General features: G+C 46.6%; 1 protein-coding gene across 1 annotated transcript; it reads right to left on the reverse strand.

The window, feature by feature from the left end:
- Nucleotides 1–5,171: 5,171 nt before the first annotated feature.
- LOC112240903 (actin, cytoplasmic 1) lies at nt 5,172–10,130 on the reverse strand. The gene is given in 7 exon segments (XM_042314795.1): nt 5,172–5,972; nt 6,445–6,509; nt 6,512–6,625; nt 6,723–7,161; nt 7,891–8,130; nt 8,506–8,634; nt 9,973–10,130. Coding segments are annotated over 6 exon segments (1,125 nt in total). The 5' UTR covers nt 8,629–8,634; nt 9,973–10,130; the 3' UTR covers nt 5,172–5,828.
- Between the last annotated feature and the right edge of the window lie 14,695 nt (nt 10,131–24,825).

The following is a 24,825-nucleotide window of genomic DNA, read 5'->3' on the forward strand; positions in this document are numbered from 1 at the left end:
GAATCGATTTGGAGGGGGAGGGTCCGTCATGGTCTGGGGCGGTGTGTCACAGCATCATCAGACTGAGCTTGTTGTCATTGCAGACAATCTCAACGCTGTGTGTTACAGGGAAGACATCCTCCTTCCTCATGTGTTAGCCATACTGCTCGTTCTGTGCGTGATTTCCTGTAGGACAGGAATGTCAGTGTCCTGCCATGGCCAGCGAAGAGCCTGGATCTCAATCTCAAAGCACGTCTGGGACCTGTTGGATCGGAGGGTGAGGGCCCCCACCCCCCCTACAGAGATGTTCAGGAACTTGCAGGTGCCTTGGTGGAAGAGTGGGGTATCATCTGTCGTGTAAATATTCAGTCAATCACATTTCTCCTGTGAGTTCATTAGCCGAGCTGGTTCATGAAATCAACTGACTTTCCAGTCTCGTCTCATACACAGTTACTCTTCTTAATGACTGAATCCCCTCTGGCATTTAGCCACAGTTATCTTATTGCTTTGCACTCATTTTTTCAGTTGTTTTTTTCTCCTTCATATTAAGGAAACCGTAGAGCCACAGCAATAGTTCATAAATACAGACATCTACTCGCCTTTTAAGACAGATTCATGCATGTAGGACAGTCCTTGGCACTTTAAAGGAATAACTCATTCGTGTCATCCTGCTAACTGTTCTGATAGGGACACCCCATGTTCTGGAGAAGAAGAGAAAAAACACCCAAGAGGTGTAACCATAGCAACGGTACACCAAATACTCATTTTCCACCAGAATTTGCAAATAAATAAATAAAATTCATTAAAAATCCTACAATGTGATTTTCTGGATTTGTTTTCTTCTCATTTTGTCTGTCATAGTTGAAGTGTACCTATGGTGAACATTACAGGCCTCTCTCATCTTTTTAAGTGGGAGAACTTGCACAATTGGTGGCTGACTAAAACTTTTTTGCCCCACTGTATATATAAGATATATAGTAGTGTTATAGTGTGTGTATATATATATAAGTCTGTAGTGAAATCTGTAGCGTTACTAGTATCTCGATATATAGTAGTGTTATAGTCTGTATATATATATATATATATGTTATATGTTATAGTGTGTATATATATATGTTATATGTTATAGTCTGTATATATATATATATATATGTTATATGTTAGTGTGTGTATATATATATATATGTTATATGTTATAGTCTGTATATATATATATATGTTATATGTTATAGTGTGTGTGTATATATATATATATATGTTATAGTCTGTATATATATATTTATAAGAAAAGAGGAGAAAGAAAGAAAATGTTTAGCATCTCTGCTTTGGCAACAAAAAAAAAATGTAGAATATATTAAGTTTAATTATGAACAGTATCTTGCAGGATTCAATGGTGGATTTGTAAGAGTTGTTGCCTCTAATTAAATATTTTTATTCATCAAATAACTTGGGCAAAACAACCACTTTATTTTATGTGCAGTATTAATTTACCTTCCTTACAAACCACTTAATGTACATGTACGTTAGTGTATTGTACAGTAGGCTGGTCATCTAAGGTTTGTACCTGTTGACTGTTCATCACCATGGAGATTAATCAAATCAAATTTATTTATATAGCCCTTCATACATCAGCTGATGTCTCAAAGTGCTGTACAGAAACCCAGCCTAAAACCCCAAACAGCAAGCAATGCAGGTGTAGAAGCAGGCTAGGAAAAACTCCCTAGAAATGGAAGAAACCTAGAGAGGAACTAGGCTATGTGGGGTGGCCAGTCCTCTTCTGGCTGTGCCGGGTGGAGATTATAACAGAACATGGCCAAGATGTTCAAATGTTCATAAATGACCAGCATGGTCCAATAATAATAAGGCAGGACAGTTGAAACTGGAGCAGCAGCACGGCCAGGTGGACTGGGGACAGCAAGGAGTCATCATGTCAGGTAGTCCTGAGGCATGGTCCTAGGGCAGGTCCTCCGAGAGAGAGAGAGAGAGAAAGAGAGAATTAGAGAACGCACACTTAGATTCACAGGACACCGAATAGGACAGGAGAAACTATATAACAGACTGACCTGACACATAAACTACTGCAGCATAAATACTGGAGGCTGAGACAGGAGGGGTCAGGAGACACTGTGGCCCCATACGAGGACACCCCCGGACAGGGCCAAACAGGAAGGATATAACCCCACCCACTTTGCCAAAGCACAGCCCCCACGCCACTAGAGGGATATCTTCAACCACCAACTTACCATCCTGAGACAAGGTCGAATATAGCCCACAAAGATCTCCGCCACGGCACAACCCAAGGGGGGCGCCAACCCAGACAGGAAGATCACGTCAGTGACTCAACCCACTCAAGTGACGCACCTCTCCTAGGGACGGCATGAAAGAGCCCCTGTAATAGGGTTAGAGGCAGAAAATCCCAGTGGAAAGAGGGGAACCGGCCAGGCAGAGACAGCAAGGGCGGTTCGTTGCTCCAGAGCCTTTCCGTTCACCTTCCCACTCCTGGGCCAGACTACACTCAATCATATGACCCACTGAAGAGATGAGTCTTCAGTAAAGACTTAAAGGTTGAGACCGAGTTTGCGTCTCTGACATGGGTAGGCAGACTGTTCCATATAACTGGAGCTCTATAGGAGAAAGCCCTGCCTCCAGCTGTTTGCTTAGAAATTCTAGGGACAATTAGGAGGCCTGCGTCTTGTGACCGTAGCGTACGTGTAGGTATGTACGGCAGGACCAAATCAGAGAGATAGGTAGGAGCAAGCCCATGTAATGCTTTGTAGGTTAGCAGTAAAACCTTGAAATCAGCCCTTGCCTTAACAGGAAGCCAGTGTAGGGAGGCTAGCACTGGAGTAATATGATCAAAGTTTTTGGTTCTAGTCAGGATTCTAGCAGCCATATTTAGCACTAACTGAAGTTTATTTAGTGCTTTATCCGGGTAGCCGGAAAGTAGAGCATTGCAGTAGTCTAACCTAGAAGTGACAAAAGCATGGATTAATTTTTCTGCATCATTTTTGGACAGAAAGTTTCTGATTTTTGCAATGTTACGTAGATGGAAAAAAGCTGTCCTAGAAACAGTCTTGATATGTTCGTCAAAAGAGAGATCAGGGTCCAGATTAACGCCGAGGTCCTTCACAGTTTTATTTGAGACGACTGTACAACCAATCAGATTAATTGTCAGAATCAACAGAAGAACTCAGTCATTGAGTACATTGAGACGTCATAGCGGTTTGTGATGACGTGGCACAGTTGGTTCATAGCTCTTGCAACACTGGGGTTGTGTGTTCGATTCCCACGGAGGACCCGAAAATGTCCGCACTCACTGGTTTACTGTCAATTGCCTAGTTACAAGTTTTGATTTAAATCGGCTTGACAATCTATGGCTGTCTAAGCAATGATCAACAACCAATTTTTAGAGAATTATGGGCAAATATTGTACTATCCAGGTTTGCGCAACTCTCCCGACAGAGGAATTAATGCATTTCCTGCGGACTTCTGTTTGGTATTCAGACTAGGCTGTTGACCGTATTATGTCCAGCAACACGCTCTGCAGGTGCGGCTCTTTCCCGATCTGAATCAATTTGATGGCCAACAGATTTCCTCGTGGAGTTTTCATTCAATGGGTGTTTCAAGTACATTTAGTTGAAGCCATCCCTTTAAATCTGGTGTACCTTTAATTATATATTTTGTGCACAGACTCACTAGAATAGAGAGAAGAGAACGGATTCACAATATAGAGATCGATGACAGAAAGACATCAATGAATATTCGTCTCCGTTTCAAAACCAACTGGTAGATTTAAAAATACTCTGATCTTGTAATTATTTAGATCGAAAAAACGTTTCGGGAAGCCTATAAAATATATTGATAAATTTAAAAAATGCTTTTCCGGTCTGGAACCGGAAGGGTTCGCTAAACCTTTACTCGTGGTTTCCTCGATCGGTAACGTGGTAGAATTATGAGGGAATTAAATCAAGGTTAGAGTATGAAGAACATAACTTATTCTAGCTCCACCTCAAACAAATAGTGGGTGAATAACATGCTATTCTCATGCTTAAATTCAAGGTCAGAAAAGGCACAGAGAGAAATGCGTTTTATTTAGTGTCTAATGGAAGTTCAGACCCCTTGATTTTACCCACGTTACGTTAGAGATGGGTTTTTCCTCATCAATCGACCCCAGTGACAAAGCAAAAACAGGTTTAGAATTGTTTGCCAATAAAATATCGTCTACAGACTCAGGACTTGAACCTTGGTACTGGTACCCAGGCTGTATGAGATGGAGGTGACCCGACCGTCTCATATCTACCATCGGAACCATGTTGGAGTTGGACACCTTCAGACACATGTATTTAGCTGTAAAAACATGAGTCTCCAGGTTAATCGTGAGCTTCCAGCTCGACAAACCCTTCTGAAAAGCACAAGCACTTTTCACATCATTAAATCTCCCAGCTAAATCAACATTCCACCCCTGGTTACCATGATTGGTTTAACAAGCCAACCCTGTGGGTAGACATGCTTTCTTAATTTAATGTTACCCGCAAAGTACACTTACCTGGCAGAACTATCGCTTGTATTTATTTGGAAACTTCCCATTGAACGAGCAGCAGTCCAGAACATGCCGTACTCCTAGTCACAATTAGAAGGGTAATTACACATCTTCCAAACCTTAAAGGTATTGAAATTAATTGGATTTGAGTGGAAAACTAAATCCAGAATTACAAATCGGCCGAACTTAGGAGTTGGAGATGAGGTGCTAATTTGAGATCGAGCTGACAACTGTTATTTCTCTCCTCTCCAAGAAGCTGATGATCAGGATGGAAACGCACCACAAATTCAATGATCCCCACACCGAGCCAGTGTAGTATTACAGCCCCTGAACAAGGCAGTTTAAAACCCACCGTTCGTTCCTAGGCTGTCATTGTAAAATTGGTTCAACCCGACTTGCCTAGTTAAATAAATTGCTAGTGACGTTAACGGGTGCTAGCTGACAATTATCCAGACTTAGTGTGTATCTTTAGGTAGCTCAGAGATGAGCACATTCTGTCGCTGTGCCATAGGAAAGCACCAGGATGTTGATTTGACTGAACCCCACACTAGACCCCCCTTGGTCCAAGCGGGTTCATCCTGTAACCAGGAGCTTCCTGCCACCCCACCCAGACAACAGTGAACTGTACAGGAAGGGAGTCTCAGACAGGAAGTGATGTCAGAACACATGTGCACTTTTATTGGGAGTTTAGTCAGTGTACAAGTTGGCCCCCCCTCCACTGGTCCCTCTGGCACCCTAATCACCTCTGACCCCCCCCCCAGCAGAGGTCACAGTCGGGTTCATTTGCATAAACAAAAACAAAAATTAACAGGACCAAGACTTAAGGCTGCAAGTACAAAAAAAACCAGACATTGTGACATAAATTTACATACAAGCCATACTGCCCCATGTTACAGAACGCTGTGGCAGAGAGCCGGAAGCCGGCAGCCTTCACAGAGGCAAATACCTGTTCTGAAAAAGATAACAAAACAACTGGAATGACTGGAAAAGAAACAGAATGTACACGTCGTTAAAGTCCTCAGCTGCAGGATAGAATCTCAGGGGTCCTTTTACATTTATTTCTTACTCTTAAAAACCTTAAATCCGCGTTCGGTCACCGTTCCAGTTTGTGTTTATTTTTGTTTTTCACAGATCCTGAGTCAAAAAAAAAAAAAGCGCCAAAATAAGAGAAGCCATGCCAATGAGACTGAGAAGCTGGGTTTGGGCTCACTCCGCGGCCCCCTCTCTCCCTCTGGGTGGTGTGTCTGGTGGCAGAGCTGAAGTGGTAGTCGGGTGGCTGGGTCGGTCGTTTGGGATGGGTACAGTCTGTTTAGAAGCATTTACGGTGGACGATGGAGGGACCAGACTCGTCGTACTCTTGCTTGCTGATCCACATCTGTTGGAAGGTGGAGAGAGAAGCCAAGATGGAGCCTCCGATCCAGACGGAGTATTTACGCTCTGGGGGGGCGATGATCTGGAGAGGAGAGGGTTAAATTAACATGGGTTGGACTCAGTACTTACATCTGACCACACGGTGGCAGCAGAGAGCAGGTTAAATTAACAATGGTTAGACTGCAGTACTAACATCTGACCACACGGTGGGGTTAAATTAACATGGGTTAACTGCAGTACTAACATCTGACCACACGGTGGTAGCAGAGAGTTAATTAAAGGTAAGGGACAGGACTTCAGATCAGTCTACTGGATACTAAGTTAAGCATTGTATTGCTGTTTAGAGGTCTGAAGCGGTTGATTTTTACAGTGTTAGACTAATGTAATAACTGTATTAGTGATCTTTATAGGGGACTGTTAGCTAAGCCTAATAGTGAGAACCTGTATACTGGTGTTGCCAGGCCATCCGATTAGATGACTGGTATTTAGTCCTAGTTGGTAGTGCTTGTGTAGCCTTCAAAATTGGACAGACAGTCTACTGTAGTGATTCTAACCTTGATCTTCATGGTGGAGGGGGCCAGAGAGGTGATCTCCTTCTGCATCCTGTCAGCGATGCCGGGTACATGGTGGTTCCTCCGGACAGCACCGTGTTGGCGTACAGGTCCTTACGGATGTCCACGTCACACTTCATGATGGAGTTGTAGGTGGTCTCGTGGATACCGCAAGACTCCATACCTGGAGAGAGAGAGGAGGCAAAATGGCCGTCACTAGGCTGCTTCCAACAACCCATCTGACCTCGATGGACTGTTCTGAGTGTTTAGTTGAAACTCACCGAGGAAGGAGGGCTGGAAGAGGGCCTCTGGGCAGCGGAACCTCTCGTTGCCGATGGTGATGACCTGTCCGTCAGGCAGCTCGTAGCTCTTCTCCAGAGAGGAAGAGGAGGCAGCGGTGCCCATCTCCTGCTCAAAGTCCAGCGCCACGTAGCACAGCTTCTCCTTGATGTCTCGTACGATTTCCCTCTCGGCCGTGGTGGTGAAGCTGTAGCCGCGCTCCGTCAGGATCTTCATCAGGTAGTCTGTGAGGTCACGGCCGGCCAGATCCAGACGCAGGATGGCGTGGGGCAGGGCGTAGCCCTCGTAGATGGGTACTGTGTGGGTCACGCCGTCACCGGAGTCCATGACGATACCGGTGGTACGGCCAGAGGCGTACAGGGACAACACGGCCTGGATGGCCACGTACATGGCAGGGGTGTTGAAGGTCTCAAACATGATCTGGAGACGAGAGAGGAGAGGGATGAGTCACAGTGCTGATCTAGAGAGGGATGAGTCATGGTGCTGGAGGACTACAGCAGAGAGGGATGAGTCACGGTGCTGGAGGACTACAGTAGAGAGGGATGAGTCATGGTGCTGGAGGACTACAGCAGAGAGGGATGAGTCACGGTGCTGGAGGACTACAGTAGAGAGGGATGAGTCACGGTGCTGGAGGACTACAGTAGAGAGAGGGATGAGTGCCAAGGTTTGAGAGAAAGTCACAGAAGCACAACATGCGCTAGTGAGTCGAGGGGTAAAGTTAGTGGAGAACCCGTTCAGAAACACAGCAGTCATCCCCACTGGGCCGTGTAGGTCGAAACAGACCCCCTGTAGCGTTAGTGTTGCTATGGTAACTCAGCTAGCAGAGGGCCGTCTTATTGTTAGAATGAATGTCATCATTAAAGTGGTGTTACTAGCTCTACACGCCATAACAGTCATCATTAAGGTGCTGTTACTAGCTCTACACACCATAACAGTCATCATTAAGGTGCTGTTACTAGCTCTACACGCCATAACAGTCATTAAGGCCAGCAAGGTGCAGAACACAGAGAGGAGGAAAGACCTGGAGCTTCTAGAGAGATGAGACAAATCAGCTTTCAGAAGAGGGCCTGGAGGAGAGGAAGAGGAGCGTGAGGAAGGACAAGGCAGAACTGAAGAGCAGAAGGAACCGTAGAGGTGAGTGACACATACCTGGGTCATCTTCTCCCTGTTGGCTTTGGGGTTGAGGGGGGCCTCAGTGAGCAGGACGGGGTGCTCCTCTGGAGCCACTCTCAGCTCGTTGTAGAAGGTGTGATGCCAGATCTTCTCCATGTCGTCCCAGTTGGTGACGATGCCGTGCTCGATGGGGTACTTCAGAGTCAGGATACCCCTCTTGCTCTGAGCCTCGTCTCCCACGTAGCTGTCTTTCTGGCCCATCCCAACCATCACTCCCTGAAAACAGGACAGGGTTAATATATACAGACGCTAGCTAGGACACGGCTAGCATACCAACTACTAGATTGGATGGGGTTAGTATATATATATATATATATATCTAGTTAGCAGTGTCCTCAATAGTAAGTCTGACTGCATTGAAGTGCATAAGGCTAGTTGTATGTTGCCACTTCTCAGGGATGTGATCTATGGGATGGTTCATCTCTATTCTAGTCACTAGGCCTAAAATTAATATTAAACAGACAAATCAAACTAGAACAATATGTAATTTTTACAGTTCAAAATGTCCCAAAGCCCATCATATGAGATTTGTTTACATTAAACATTGGCAATAACAGGTCCATTTCCGGGTAAAAACCCCTCGTTCCTCACCTGATGCCTGGGACGCCCCACGATGGAGGGGAAGACAGCCCGAGGCGCGTCATCTCCGGCGAATCCGGCTTTGCACATACCGGATCCGTTGTCAACAACCAGTGCGGCGATTTCATCTTCCATTTTGAACTGAAAAAAATAAATAAACCGTATGTAAAAAATACAAACAAAGGCTACAAAGACAGATGTTTGAGAAGAAGGTTAAAAAAAAAACTGCGTAACCCTCAACACTTCCGCACAGCGCCACCCTTAAGAAACACTTCCGCATAGAGCCCTGTGACGACACGACGCAACACGTCCTGCCTTCCTGGCAGGTTGTAGTGACGCGTTCTGACCGCTAGGTGGAAACCGCACTGCGCCCTCCAGACAAAGGAGAGAGTGGCGCTGCGTTCTTTCGATATTACCATATAAGGACATGTTTTGGGATTCTCAGCAGCCCTTTTGGCGGTTCACAACCAGAGAATAGGAACTTCTTTTTAAACCAAAACCCGGATGTGACCACTCCCCTCTTAACCAAGTAGCATTTCAACCCCCCGGCCGCCATTTTATAAACTCCCCAAACACACAAGACGACCGTGGAAATCTGACTTTAAAATGTGCGTTAATGACATGGAAAATAAACATCTTTATAAGATGTAAAACGCTCCTTCTCAATATGAAATCCTAAGTCTATAACTCCCATTCAAAAGCTGATTTACTACTGAGGGGACTAAAAACAAATACATAATTATTTAGTTAACTGCCAAGTCCAGTGTTGTGAATAAACCTGCCAGGTTTAGAGGCCATTTCCTGCTGGCCACGCCTTGGTCACTGCTGACGAGGTCCTGACCGGACCGGTTTCCCGAATAACCGCTCAGGTTATATTAACTACGGCTTTAAAATACTACACATGCCAATAAATAAAGTTAGTTTTAACTTAAGACATTAAACTATTTGTGTGGAGTGGTTGTTAAACGTTAATGTTAACGCGCAGGATAAACTAGGTCTGAACCTACAGCCGCAGAGCTCAACACAAAGACTCCCTGAGACCCCCCTTTTACCCCGGGAGGGGGGGGTCCAACAGCTGGTAAAATAAAACAGTTTAACACCATGATAAAATAAATCTAATATAGATATTTACTGTAGGTGGTTGTTGTATGGGGGTTAAGCCGGTTATTGATTACCTAACAAGTCACACCTGCATATCCGCCCAATTAGTTAAACAGGATGTCCACTATAAAGTCAACATGTTTCAAACCTAGTAAATACATTTAGTGAGCCTGATCAACCATGCATATGACTGAAAAACAGCATGTTAACTTAGTCTACCCTATAAAAATCATACAAACAGCCTTGTGGTTCATGTCCTCCACTAAATAACAAACCAGATTAAAATGAATTAAAATATGCAACCAGATACGCGTTTACTTTGTATCTGTTGTCAAAACAAACGCCATTAAATAGTCGCGATATGTAGGTTATTCTTACCTTTTGGTTTTGGGAGGGGGGTGTTTCAAGGGTAAATGATATAATCCCGCACGAACTGCGTGTGACGGCGCCTCAAAGTGAACCGGTAGTCGGTGGGCGCGTGGTTTTTATCTCCCGGTTAGATGCCCGGCTCGAGCCATAAAAGGTAAACTTTCGGATTCGCGCAATCTGATTGGTCCGGTGTCACGGAACCGGGCGCGTCGCCATAACGCGCTACTCCCTGCTGCAACTAAACTACAGCCGGTTGTGAAACGCCCCTTCTCTCTCTCTCTCTCTCTCTCTCTCTCTCTCTCTCTCTCTCTCTCTCTGTCTCTCTCTGTCTCTCTCTCTCTCTCTCTCTGTCTCTCTCTCTCTCTCTCTCTCTCTCTCTCTGTCTCTCTCTCTCTCTCTGTCTCTCTCTCTCTCCCTCCCTGTCTCTCTCTCTCTGTCTCTCTCTCTCTCTCTCTCTCTCTCTCTCTGTCTCTCTCTCTCTCTCTCTCTCTCTGTCTCTCTCTCTCTCTCTCTCTCTCTCTCTCTCTGTCTCTCTCTCTCTCTCTCTCTCTCTCTCTCTCTCTCTGTCTCTCTCTCTCTCTCTCTCTCTCTCTCTCTCTCTCTCTCTCTCTCTCTCTCTCTCTCTCTCTCTCTCTCTCTCTCTCTCTCTCTCTCTCTCTCTCTCTCTCTCTCTCTCTCTCTCTCTCTCTCTCTCTCTCTTAGCGAGGTATGAGAAAAAAAAGGAGGAAATCAAAATGGGATCTATAAAATGTTTTCTAAGGCCCTATACAGAGCACAGCCGAGCCCCGTTTTAAAAGGCAGCTGTAGTGGTCAGTTCGGCCATTTAGGGTTTGTAGTGAACAGCGGTCAGGGTTATCTCAAAAGTGTAACTTGCATAGGCACCGCTAGCTGGTTAGTTAGCTAACTGCTACATCCAAACAGACAGAATGCATCCTAACTCCTCGTCCCCAAGCCCTCACATGATGCATCCTAACTCCTCGTCCCCAAGCCCTCACATGATGCATCCTAACTCCTAGTCCCCAAGCCCTCTCATGATGCATCCTAACTGCTAGCCCCTAAGCCCCTAGTCCTAACTGTTCTGTTGTTCACTGTCACAGATGCATCCTAACTCTAGTCCCAAGCCCTCACATGATGCATCCTAACTCCTAGTCCCCAAGCCCTCACATGATGCATCCTAACTCCTAGTCCCCTAGCCCTCACATGATGCACTAACTCCTAGTCCCCCCCTAAGCCTAACCACTGGCTAGTGGTGTTGTTCTGTTGTTCACTGTCAGCAGGCTTCGTTCTAGTAACCCTCAAAAGAGGCAACATCTATCACACACTCTCTGTTACAACACACACTGGGAAGACACACACTCTCTTTACACACACCACACACACTCCACACACACACCACACACACACACACACTCTATTTACATGACACACTGCCTGGACACTTTATAGCTGCAGACACTCTTTTACAGACACACTAGACTTCCTGTTCTAATAGACACTTTAACCTGCCTCCTGAGTTCTAATACTGCTGGGAAGAGTAGAGGTCCCCCTGCCTCCTGACTTCCTGTTCTAATAGTCTGGGAAGAGTAGAGGCTATTTACCAGTCCCCCTGCCTCCTGACTTCCTGTTCTAATAGCTAGCTGGGAAGAGTAGAGGCTATTTACCAGTCCCCCAGCCTCCTGACTTCCTGTTCTAATAGCTAGCTGGGAAGAGTAGAGGCTATTTACCATGCCTCCTGACTTCCTGTTCTAACAGCTAGCTGGGAAGAGTAGAGGCTATTTACCAGTCCCCGTGCCTCCTGACTTCCTGTTCTAATAGCTAGCCTGCCTTACCAGTCCCCCTGCCTCCTGACTTCCTGTTCTAATAGCTAGCTGGGAAGAGTAGAGGCTATTTTCCCCTGCCTCCTGAGTTCTAATAGCTAGCTGGGAAGAGTAGAGGCTATTTACCCCAGCCTCCTGACTTCCTGTTCTAATAGCTAGCTGGGAAGAGTAGAGGCTATTTACCAGTCCCCCAGCCTGACTTCCTGTTCTGTAGTCTAGTTCCCCCAGTCAGTATCAGAACTGTCCCTGACTTCCTGTCTAAGCTAGCTGGGAAGAACAGGTCCCTGTTCTGGGGCCTGACTTCCTGTTCTTCTGCAGGTGTCCCTGTTCTGGGGCCTGTCAGGCGGTCTCTCTGCAGGTGAAACAGGTCCCTGTTCTGGGCCTGGGGCCTGGGCAGGTCACGGTCCCAGGTCCCTTCTGGGGCCTGTCAGGCGGTCTCTCTGCAGGTGAAACAGGTCCCTGTTCTGGGGCCTGTCAGGCGGTCTCTCTGCAGGTGAAACAGGTCCCTGTTCTGGGGCCTGTCAGGCGGTCTCTCTGCAGGTGAAACAGGTTCCTGTTCTGGGGCCTGTCAGACGGTCTCTCTGCAGGTGAAACAGGTCCCTGTTCTGGGGCCTGTCAGGCGCTCTCTCTGCAGGTGAAACAGGTCCCTGTTCTGGGGCCTGTCAGGCGGTCTCTCTGCAGGTGAAACAGGTCCCTGTTCTGGGGCCTGTCAGGCGGTCTCTCTGCAGGTGAAACAGGTCCCTGTTCTGGGGCCTGTCAGGCGGTCTCTCTGCAGGTGAAACAGGTCCCTGTTCTGGGGCCTGTCAGACGGTCTCTCTGCAGGTGAGGTCCCGTTATGACCGTGTCATGATGACGTTATGGTATCGTAAACAGGGATTGGCTGGAAAATATTTAATCTACAAGGAGAGTGTGGTTCTCAAAGTACAGATTTGGGTGTGTGTGTGTGTGTGTTTGTGTCTGTCTGTCTGTCTGTCTGTCTGTGTTTGTCAGGGTCAATTGCATTTAATTTCTATTAATTCATTAAACATTGTCCATCATTTCTAGGGGGACTTTAAAAATCATTTGCCTCCCTAATTGAAATATCCCTGGTGTGTAAACATGCATGTGTCTATGTGTACACTAAAGCTTATTTGGAGAAATGCAATGTTAGGTAATGACTGAGGACTTTGGACGTGTGTGTGTGTGTGTGTGTGTGTGTGTGTGTGTGTGTGTGTGTGTGTGTGTGTGTGTGTTTACAGTGAGTGAGAGTTGTCCCTGGCTAAGTGTGTGTTGTCACGTTGGGACGTCAGACCTCACATAACACAACATCAGTCACTGGAGCTGCCGCGGGACACTACGTGTGTGTGTGTGTGTGTGTGTTTACAGTGTGTGTGTGTGTTTGTGTGTGTGTGTGTGTGTGTGTGTGTGTGTGAGCCATCTCAGGTCCCAGCTCCTGCCAGTACTAATGGTTTTGATTCATAAGTTGATTGAACACAGAACAGCGGTTATACCAGACTATGGCCTCTAATGCTCCTAACACACTTGAAGTCGGAAGTTTACATACACCTTAGCCAAATACATTTAAACTCAGTTCCTGACATTTAATCCTGGTAATAACACCCTGTCTTAGGTCAGTTAGGATCAGCACTTGACTTTAGGAATGTGAAATGTCAGAATAATAGTTGAGAGAATTATTTATTTCAGCTTTTATTTCTTTCATCACGTTCCCAGTAGGTCAGAAGTTTACATACAGTCATTTAGTATTTGGTAGCATTGCCTTTAAATGGTTTAACTTGGGTCAAACGTTTCAGGTAGCCTTCCACAAGCTTCCCATAATAAGTTGGGTGAATTTAGGCCCATTCCTCCTGACAGAGCTGGTGTAACTGAGTCAGGTTTGTAGGCCTCCTTGCTCGCCTCAGGAGGCACACTTTTTCAGTTCTGCCCACACATTTTCTATGGATTGAGGTCAGGGCAAACTACCTGCCCTTTGTGATGGCCACTCCAATACCTTGACTTTGTTGTCCTTAAGCCATTTTGCCACAACTTTTGACAGTATGCTTGGGGTCATTGTCCATTTGCTTCAATATATCCTACATAATTGTCCTCCTCATGAAGACATCTATTTGAAGTGCACCAGCTGTAACTTCCATATGACTGATGTCTTGAGATGTTGCTTCAATATATACACTTGTATAAGACACATAATTGTCCTCCTCATGATGCCATCTATTTTGTGAAGTGCACCTTTAAATGGTCCCTCCTAGCAACAAAGAACAGACCCCCACAACATGATGCTGCCACCACCCCGTGAGAACCAGACCTTCACGGTTGGGATGGTGTTCATGATTACCTGCTTGCAAGAACCCCCAAAACGCTGTAACAGACCAGACCCCGGTTTTTTCTCCAAACATAACGATGGTCAGTATGGCCAAACAGTTCTATTTTTGTTTCATCAGACCAGAGGACATTTCTCCAAAAAGTACGATATTTGTCCCCATGTGCTGCTGCAAACCGTAGTCTGGCTTTTTTATGGAGGTTTTTGGAGCAGTGGCTTCTTCCTTGCTGAGCGGCCTTTCAGGTCATGTCGATATAGGACTCGTTTTACTGTGGATATAGATACTTTTGTACCTGTTTCATAGTCCAGAATCTTCAAACGGTACTTTGCTGTTGTTCTGGGATTGATTGGCACTTTTCGCACCAAAGTAACAGACCAGACTTTCATCTCTAGGAGACAGTAACAGACAGACCTGTTATATGGACTCCTTCCTGAGCGGTATGACGGCTGCATGGTCCCATGGTGTTTATACTTAACAGCAGACAATTGTTTGTACAAATGATGGACTTGGCACCTTCAGGCGTTTGTAACAGAAATTGTTCCCAATGATGAACCAGACTTGTGGAGGTCTACAACCTGTTATTTTCTGTTATTCTGAGGTCTTGGCTGATTCCTTTTGATTTTCCCAAGATGTCAAGCAAATTTGGACTAGGCACTGAGTTTGAAGGTAGGCCTTGAAATACATCCACAGAACAGGTACATCTCAATTGACTCAAATGATGTCAATATAGCCTAGGGTAACAGAAGCTTATATGGACTAAAGCCATGACATAATTTTCTGGGATTTTCCAAGCTGTTTAAAGGCACAGTCAATTTAGTGTATGTAAACTTCTGACCACTGGAATTGTGATACAGTGAATTATAAGTGAAATAATCTGTCTTTATACAATTGTTGGAAAAATTACTTGTGTCATGTACAAAGTAGATGTCCTAACCGACTTGCCAAAACTATAGTTTGTTAACAAGAAATGTGTGGAGTGGTTGAAAAACGAGTTTTAGTGACTCCAACCAGAAGTGTATGTAAATTATTTGACTTCAACTGTATCTAGGGACATGGAGACATCGGGACACGGTCTAGGTCTGTTATATAATATATATAATATAACATATAATATAATAATGACTCTGTAACGCTCGTCTGAAGAAGAGGACCAAAGCGCAGCATGGCACAGTGTTCATGATTATTTATTCAAACTGAACACTGAAACAAAACAACAAAGTGGAACAAATGAAACAGTTCTGTCTGGTGCAGAAACAGACAACAACCCACCACGTAACAAAGGATGGGGAAAAGGGCTGCCTAAGTATTGTTCCCTATCAGAGACAACGATAGACAGCTGTCCCTGATTGAGAACCAGACCCGGCCAAAACAAAGACAACAACCCACCACGAAAGGAGGGGAAAAGGGCTGCCTAATGGACTAGGGTTCCCTATCAGAGACAACGATAGACAGCTGTCCCTGATTGAGAACCAGACCAAAATCATAGGCACAAAACAAAGACAACAACCCACCACATTAAAAAGGTCAGGGGAAAATGATGGTAACAGACCAGTGTTTTTTAAGGACCTATGGACCCTATGGGCAACATGTCATGTTATTTGGACTAGGGTAAAGACAGACCTGTTATTGACCTGTTATATGGACTAGGTAACAGGGTAACAGACCAGACCTGTTATTTGGACTAGGGTAACAGAGACAGACCAGAATTTGGACTAGGTAACAGACAGAAGGCAAATACTAGGGTAAAATCAGACCTGTTATATTTAACAGAAACCTGTTATAGAATAACAGACAGACCTGTTAAATGGACTAGGTAACAGACAGACCAGACCTGTTATATAGAGACTGTTATATGGACTAGGGTAACAAATGCCTGTTATATGGACTAGGGTGACAGACCTGTTAATGGATGGTAACAGATAGACCTGTTATATGGACTAGGGTGAGACCAGACCAGTTATATGGCTAGGTAACAGTCAGACCTGTTATTTGGACTAGGGTAACAGACAGACCTGTTATATGGACTAGGTAACAGACCAGACCTGTTATTTGGACTAGGTAACAGACCAGACCTGTTATTTGGACTAGGGTAACAGACAGACCTGTTATATGGACTAGGGTAACAGACCAGACCTGTTATATGGACTAGACAGGTAACAGACCAGACCTGTTATTATATGGACTATGGGGTAACAGACAGACAGACCTGTTATATGGACTAGGGTAACAGACAGACCTGTATATATGGACTATTTGGACTAGGTAACAGACAGACCTGTTATATTAGGTAACAGACAGACAGATATTGGACTAGGGTGTGTGTGACCTGTTATATGGTAGGGTAACAGACCAGTGTGTGTGTTATATGGTGTGCTGTTATATGGTGTGCGTGTATAGTCAGACAGACCTGTTAGGTCACCGTAACAGACCAGCTGTTATTTGGACTAGGTCACCGTAACAGGCAGCTGTTATTTGGAGGTCAGACCTGTTATATGGCTAGGGTACCAGACAGACCTGTTATAGGTCACAACCAGGTTTTCATTTGGGCCAGACCACACACAGTTTTATCTTCAATATGGAAGTAACAGACCAGAATAAAGTCAGGCGACCTGTTATATGGACTAGGTAACAGACCGCACTTCAAATCAAATCAAATCAAATCAAATCAAATCAAATCACCTGTTAATCAAACAGCATTCCTGCTGTCCTCCTAACAGTGGCCCCACCCACAATGAGTGTTTCACTGAGCTGTGATTGGATACACACTTCCTGCTGTCCTCTTAACAGTGGCCCCGCCCACAATGAGTGTTTCACTGAGCTGTGATTGGATACACACTTCCTGCTGTCCTCCTAACAGTGGCCCCGCCCACAGTGAGTGTTTCATTGAGATGTGATTGGCTGGAAACGTAGTCTACATCTCAGATGGCATTCTATTTCCTGTGTCCACTGCTTTGAACCACGGCCCATATAGGGAATAGTGTGCCCTCTGGGACAGAACCCTACACTGCACGCTACACCCTACACCCTACACTCTACACTGTACCCTACACCCTACACCCTACACCCTACACTCTACACTGCACCCTACACCCTACACCCTACACCCTACACTCTACACTGTACCCGACACCCTACACCCTACACACCCTACACTCTACACGCTACACCCTGTACCCTACACTGCACCCTACACCCTACACTGTACCCTACACCCTACACCCTACACTGTACCCTACACTCTACACCCTACACTGCACTCTACACCCTACACTGCACCCTACACCCTACACTGTACCCTACACCCTGCACCCTACACACTGTACCCTACACTCTACACCCTACACTGCACTCTACACCCTACACTGCACGCTCCACCCTACACTGCACCCTACACCCTACACCCTACACTGCACCCTACACTCTACACTGTACCCTACACCCTACACCCTACACTGCACCCTACTCTGCACCCTACACACTACTCTGCACCCTACACCCTAGACTCTACCCTACACCCTGCACCCTACACTGCACCCAACACCCTACACTGCACCCTACACCCTACACCCTACACTGCACCCTACACTGCACCCTACACACCCTACACTGCACCCTACACACTGCACCCTACACCCTACTCTGCACCCTACACCCTACACTACACCCTACACCCTACACATTGCACCCTACACTGCATCCTACACACTGCACCCTACACCCTATTCTGCACCCTATACCCTGCACCTTACACTGCACCCTACACCTACACTACCCTACATTGCACCCTACACTGCACCCTACACACTGCACCCTACACCCTACACTGCACCCTACACTACACCCTACACACTGCACCCTACACTGTACCCTGCACCCTACACACTACACTGCACCCTACACCCTGCACCCTACACTGCACCCTACACACTGCACACTACACTACACCCTACACCCTACACTCTACACCCTACACCACACTCTGCACCCTACACACTACACTCTGCACCCTACACCCTGCACCCTACACTTCACCCTACACCCTACACCACACTCTGCACCCTACACCCTACACTACATCCTACACCCTACACCCTACACCACACTCTGCACCCTACACCCTACACTACACCCTACACCCTACACCCTACACCCTACACCACACTCTGCACCCTACACCCTACACTGCATCCTACACCCTGCACACCCTACACCCTACACCACACTCTGCACCCTACACACTACACTCTGCACCCTACACACCCTACACTGCACCCTACACCCTACACTCTACACCCTACACACTACACTCTGCACCCTACACCCTACACTGCACCCTACACCTTACACTCTGCACCCTACACCCTGCACCCTAAACTTTGCACCCTACACTGCACACTACACCCTACACTGCACACTACACCCTACACTGCACCCTACACTGCACCCTGCACCCTACACTGCACCCTACACCCTACACTGCACCCTACACCCTACACTCTGCACCCTACACTGCACCCTGCACCCTACACTGCACCCTACACTGCACCCTACACCCTACACTCTGCACCCTACACTGCACCCTACACCCTACACTGCACCCTGCACCCTACACTGCACCCTACACTGCACCCTACACTGCACCCTACACCCTACACTCTGCACCCTACACTGCACCCTACACCCTACACTGCACCCTGCACCCTGCACACTGCACCCTGCACCCTACACTGCACCCTACACTGCACCCTACACCCACCCTGCACCCTACACTGCACCCTGCACCCTACACTGCACCCTACACCCTACACTGCCTACACTGCACCCTACACCCTACACTCTGCACCCTACACCCTACACTCTGCACCCTACACTGCACCCTGCACCCTACACTGCTGTTGTTGAGAAACCTGACAGAGCTTTTAAACAGCTCCAAGAGGCTCAACTGCTGGAGAGGACAGAGAGAGACAGAGAGGACAGAGAGAGGACAGAGAGAGGACAGAGAGAGAGGACAGAGAGAGGACAGAGAGAGAGGACAGGACAGAGAGAGGAGAGAGGACAGAGAGAGAGGACAGGACAGAGAGAGGACAGAGAGAGGACAGGACAGAGAGAGAGGACAGAGAGAGAGAGGAGAGAGAGGACAGAGGACAGAGAGAGGAGACAGTGTAGTGCCTGTCTGCCTGTCTACCTGTCTGTCTGCCTGTCTACCTGTCTGTCTGCCTGTCTGTCTGCCTGTCTACCTGTCTGTCTGTCTGTCTGTCTGTCTGTCTGTCTGTCTGTCTGTCTGTCTGTCTGTCCCTGTCAGGGTCCCAGCTGGTCTGGCTGCAGGCTCTGATTGGATTAACCTCCTTAAACGGATTCTTAACCCGCCCCCAACACACACACACACACACACACACACACACACACACACACACACACACACACACACACACACACACACACACACACACACAGCCTTAACACACACACACACATCTGTCTCTGCCTGGACACGCCACACACAGGGAACAGGGATTGGTTCATCACACACACACACACACACACTCTTCCTGGTTCACACACTTCCACTCTGACCGTGCACACACACACACACACACACACACACACACACACACACACACACACACACAGACACACACACACACACACACAGCCTTAACCCAGGAGGGTTAATTTAGAAATACCATCTGTCTCTGTCTGGAGGGGGTGGGGGCGGGCGCCACTCAGTGCCAGGGAACAGGGATTGGTTCATCAGGGAAACGGTGGGCTCTGATTGGCCCAACTGACTCTTCCTGGTTCTCACACTTCCTACTCTGACCGTGCAGTCTTCTCCCAACTCACCCAAACCCATACACACACACACACACACACACACACACACACACACACACACACACACACACACACACACACACACACACACCAACACAAACATACCAACACAGACATACCAACACACACACACACACACACACACACACAACACACATACTAACACACACACATACCAACACACACATACACACACACACACACACACACACACACACACACACACACACACACACACACACACACACACACACACACACACACACACACACACACACATACCAACACGCCCAGCGGGGTTGTTGCAGTGCTTGGCAGTCTTATGCAACATTACAGGATCAGCTAAACTCTCCTCCTGTCTCTTCCTCTCTCTCTTCCTCTCTCTCTTTCTCTCTCCCCTGTCTGTCTTCCCCTATCTGTCTTCCCCTATCTGTCTTCCCCTATCTGTCTGTCCCCTGTCTGTCTTCCCCTGTCTGTCTTCCCCTGTCTGTCTTTCCCCTGTCTGTCTTCCCCTGTCTGTCTTCCCCTATCTGTCTGTCCCCTGTCTGTCTATCCCCTGTCTGTCTGTCCCCTGTCTGTCTATCCCCTGTCTGTCTTCCCCCTGTCTGTCTTCCCCTGTCTGTCTGTCTGTCCCTGTCTGTCTTCCCCTGTCTGTCTGTCCCCTGTCTGTCTTCCCTGTCTGTCTGTCCCCTGTCTGTCTATCCCCTGTCTGTCTGTCCCCTGTCTGTCTTCCCCTTGTCTGTCTTCCCCTGTCTGTCTTCCCCTGTCTGTCTGTCCCTGTCTGTCTTCCCCTGTCTGTCTGTCCCCTATCTGTCTTCTAGACCATCACATCTGGTATGCATTGTGGGCCAATTGTGACTGACTGATCTACACACTAGTTGTTACTAGTTGTTATTTATGACTAGTTGCTATTAATGACTAGTTGTTATTTATGACTAGTTGTTATGTATGACTAGTTGTTATTTATGACTAGTTGTTATTAATGACTAGTTGTTATTTATGACTAGTTGTTATTAGTGACTAGTTGTTATGTATGACTAGTAGTTATTAATGACTAGTAGTTATTCATGACTAGTAGTTATTAATGACTAGTAGTTATTAATGACTAGTAGTTGTTATTTATGACTAGTAGTTATTAATGACTTGTAGTTATTAATGAGTAGTAGTTATTAGTGACTAGTAGTTGTTAATTATGACTAGCAGTTATTAATGACTAGTTGTTATTTATGACTAGTTGTTATTTATGACTAGTAGTTATTAATGACTAGTAGTTATTAATGACAAGTAGTTATTAATGAGTAGTAGTTATTAGTGACTAGTAGTTGTTATTTATGACTAGCAGTTATTAATGACTAGTTGTTATTTATAACTAGTTGTTATTTATGACTAGTTGTTATTTATGACTAGTAGGTGTTATTTATAACTAGTAGTTATTCATGACTAGTTGTTATTTATGACTAGTAGGTGTTATTTATAACTAGTAGTTATTTATGACTAGTTGTTATTTATGACTAGTTGTTATTTATGACTCATAGTTATTAATGACTAGTTGTTATTTATGACTAGTAGTTATTTATGACTAGTAGTTATTTATGACTAGTAGTTATTAATGACTAGTTGTTATTAATGTTAGAGTTAGAGAGGGAGATATGAGACTCCAGCTTCAGAGATTTTGGAAGCTGTAGTAGTTAATAATGACTAGTAGTTATTTATGACACAAAGTAATTTGTAGATCAGTCACCTGCAATGTCCTCCTCCCTCCCTCCCTCCCTCCCTCCCTCCCTCCCTCCCTCCCTCCCTCCCTCCCTCCCTCCCTCCCTCCCTCCCTCCCTCCCTCCCTCCCTCCCTCCCTCCCTCCCTCCCTCCCTCCCTCCCTCCCTCCCTCCCTATCCGTACTCCCCCTTCTGTCTCAGACTATATGGTTTAGAGATTCTCCTTAAAAGGAACAGCCCAGTCTGTTGTATTAGCATTGTGAGGTTTCTCTGTGTGTGTGTGTATTGTACTGTGTCTGTTTGTGGTTCCCACCCTTCTCTCTCTCTCCCTTCTCTCTCTCTCCCTTCCTTCTCTCTCTCTCTTTCCCTCAGCAGCATTTTGAATGAGTGTTGCTGTGCTGAGCTGTGATTGGTTCCCAGAGCTGCCATATAAGGGCACTGCCCAGCAGCTCAGACAGGAAGTAAGGGGTTAACAGGAAGTCAGACATCGGCACCGGAATGTTGCTGCTGCCGCCTCACCTTTACTACCACCCCCGCCCTTTTCTCGTGGCAACAGGTCACACATCTTGCTGCTGTGATGACACACTGTGGAATTTCACCCAGTAGATATGGGAGTTTATCATAATAACAATGTTTGGTTTGTTTTCTAATTCTTTGCAGATTTGTGTAATCTGAGGGAAATATGTGTCTCTAATATGGTCATACATTGGGCAGGAGGTTAGGAAGTGCAGCTCAGTTTCCACCTCATTTTGTGGGCAGTGAGCACATAGCCTGTCTTCTCTTGAGAGCCAGGTCTGCCTACGGCGGCCTTTCTCAATAGCAAGGCTATGCTCACTGAGTCTGTACATAGTCAAAGCTTTCCTTAATTGTGGGTCAGTCACAGTGGTCAGGTATTCTGCCGCTGTGTACTCTCTGTTTAGGGACAAATAGCATTCTAGTTTGCTCAGTTTTTTTGTTAATTCTTTCCAATGTGTCAAGTAGTTATCTTTTTGTTTTCTCATGATTTTGGTTGGGTCTAATTGTGCTGCTGTCCTGGGACTCTGTAGGGTGTGTTTGTGTTTGTGAACAGAGCCCCAGGACCAGCTTGCTTAGGGGACTCTTCTCCAGGTTCATCTGTCTCTCTCTCTCTCTCAATCTCTCTCTCTCTCTCTCTCTCTCTCTCTCTCTCTCTCTCTGTCTCTGTCTCTCTCTCCTCTTACACATACAGAAGTTTCCCCCATTCTCTCTCTCTCTCTGTCTCTGTCTCCTGTTACACTCTCTCTGTCTCTGTCTCTCTCTCCTGTTACACTCTCTCTGTCTCTGTTCTCTCTCTCCTGTTACACTCTCTCTGTCTCTGTCTCTCTCTCCTCTTATCCCCTCTCTCTGTCTCTGTCTCTCTCCTCTTGGATTTGTTTTCCCCTCTCTCTCTCTCTGTCTCTCTCTCTCTCCCTGTCTCTCTCTGTCTCTGTCTCCTGTTACACTCTCTCTGTCTCTGTCTCTCTCTCCTGTTACACTCTCTCTGTCTCTGTCTCTCTCTCCTGTTACACTCTCTCTGTCTCTCTCTCCTGTTACACTCTCTCTGTCTCTGTCTCTCTCTCCTGTTACACTCTCTCTGTCTCTCTCTCCTCTTACCCCCTCTCTCTCTCTCTGTCTCTCTCTCTCTCTCTCTCCCTGTCTCTCTCTGTCTCTCTCTCTCTCTCTCTCTCTGTCTCTGTCTCCTGTTACACTCTCTCTGTCTCTGTCTCTCTCTCCTGTTACACTCTCTCTCTGTCTCTCTCTCCTCTTACCCCCTCTCTCTGTCTCTGTCTCTCTCTCCTCTTATCCCCTCTCTCTCTCTCTGTCTCTCTCTCCTCTTACCCCCCTCTCTCTCTGTCTCTCTCTCTCTCTCTCTCTCTCTCTGTCTCTCTCTCCTGTTACACTCTCTGTCTCTGTCTCTCAACCAATCTCTCTGCTCTCCTCTTACCCCCCTTCTTCCCCTCCTCCCCTCCTCTTTCTCCCAGTCATCAGTCTGCAGAGAGAACACGATTCCGTTGTATCAGCAACATATAAATCTAAATATATCTAAATGTCTAATTGTGTCTAAATATGTATAAGTCTAGCAGGGTTGAGGTCAATTTAATTTCCGTTCCAGTCAACTCAAGAAGTAAACTCAAATTGAAACTCAACATTTTCCTTGAAAAGCATGAAAGAGAATCAGCACTGGTTTCCATAGTAATAGACATTCTGCATTATGATGTCATCTCCCTGTGAATGTATAGAGAGAATGTCCTCTCTGTGACACGAGTCCAAACCTGGAAGGAGAGAGAGAGGAGGAGAGAGAGGAGGAGGAGAAGAGAGAGAGAGGAGGGAGAGAGAGAGGGAATGTCCTCTCTGTGACACGAGTCCAAACCTGGAAGGAGAGAGAGAGGAGGAGAGAGAGAGGAGAGAGAGAGAGAGAGACGAGGAGAGGAAGAGGAGAGAGAGAGGAGGAGAGAGAGAGAGAGAGACGAGGAGAGGAGGAGAGAGAGAGAGAGAGAGAGAGAGAGAGAGAGAGACGAGGAGAGGACGAGGAGAGAGAGAGGAGGAGGAGGAGAGGAAGAGGAGAGAGAGAGGGAATGTCCCTCTGTGACACGAGTCCAAACCTGGAAGGAGAGAGAGAGGAGGAGAGAGAGAGGAGGAGGAGGAGGAGAGAGAGAGGAGGGAGAGAGAGGGAATGTCCTCTCTGTGACACGAGTCCAAACCTGGAAGGAGAGGGAGAGAGAGGAGGAGGAGGAGGAGGAGGAGAGAGAGAGAGACGAGGAGAGGAAGAGGAGAGAGAGAGGAGGAGAGAGAGAGAGAGACGAGGAGGAGGAGGAGAGAGAGAGAGAGAGAGAGAGAGACGAGGAGAGGAAGAGGAGAGAGAGAGGAGGAGGAGGAGAGGAAGAGGAGAGAGAGAGGGAATGTCCTCTCTGTGACACGAGTCCAAACCTGGAAGGAGAGAGAGAGGAGGAGAGAGAGGAGGAGGAGGAGGGAGAGAGAGGAGGAGGATAGAGAGACAGGAAGGAGATAGAGGAGGGATGAGAGAGAGAGAGGAAGGAGGATAGAGAGACAGGAAGGAGAGCGATAGAGGGGAGGGATGAGAGAGAGAGAGAGAGAGAGAGAGAGAGAGTCACGAACGTCATCAGGGAAATGACCGGACCAAGGTGCAGCGTGGTGAGCGTACATTTCTTTCATTATGAATGTCACCAA

The sequence above is a fragment of the Oncorhynchus tshawytscha genome, unplaced genomic scaffold, assembly GCF_018296145.1.
Source record: "Oncorhynchus tshawytscha isolate Ot180627B unplaced genomic scaffold, Otsh_v2.0 Un_contig_4498_pilon_pilon, whole genome shotgun sequence".
In the NCBI taxonomy this organism is placed as follows: domain Eukaryota; kingdom Metazoa; phylum Chordata; class Actinopteri; order Salmoniformes; family Salmonidae; genus Oncorhynchus; species Oncorhynchus tshawytscha.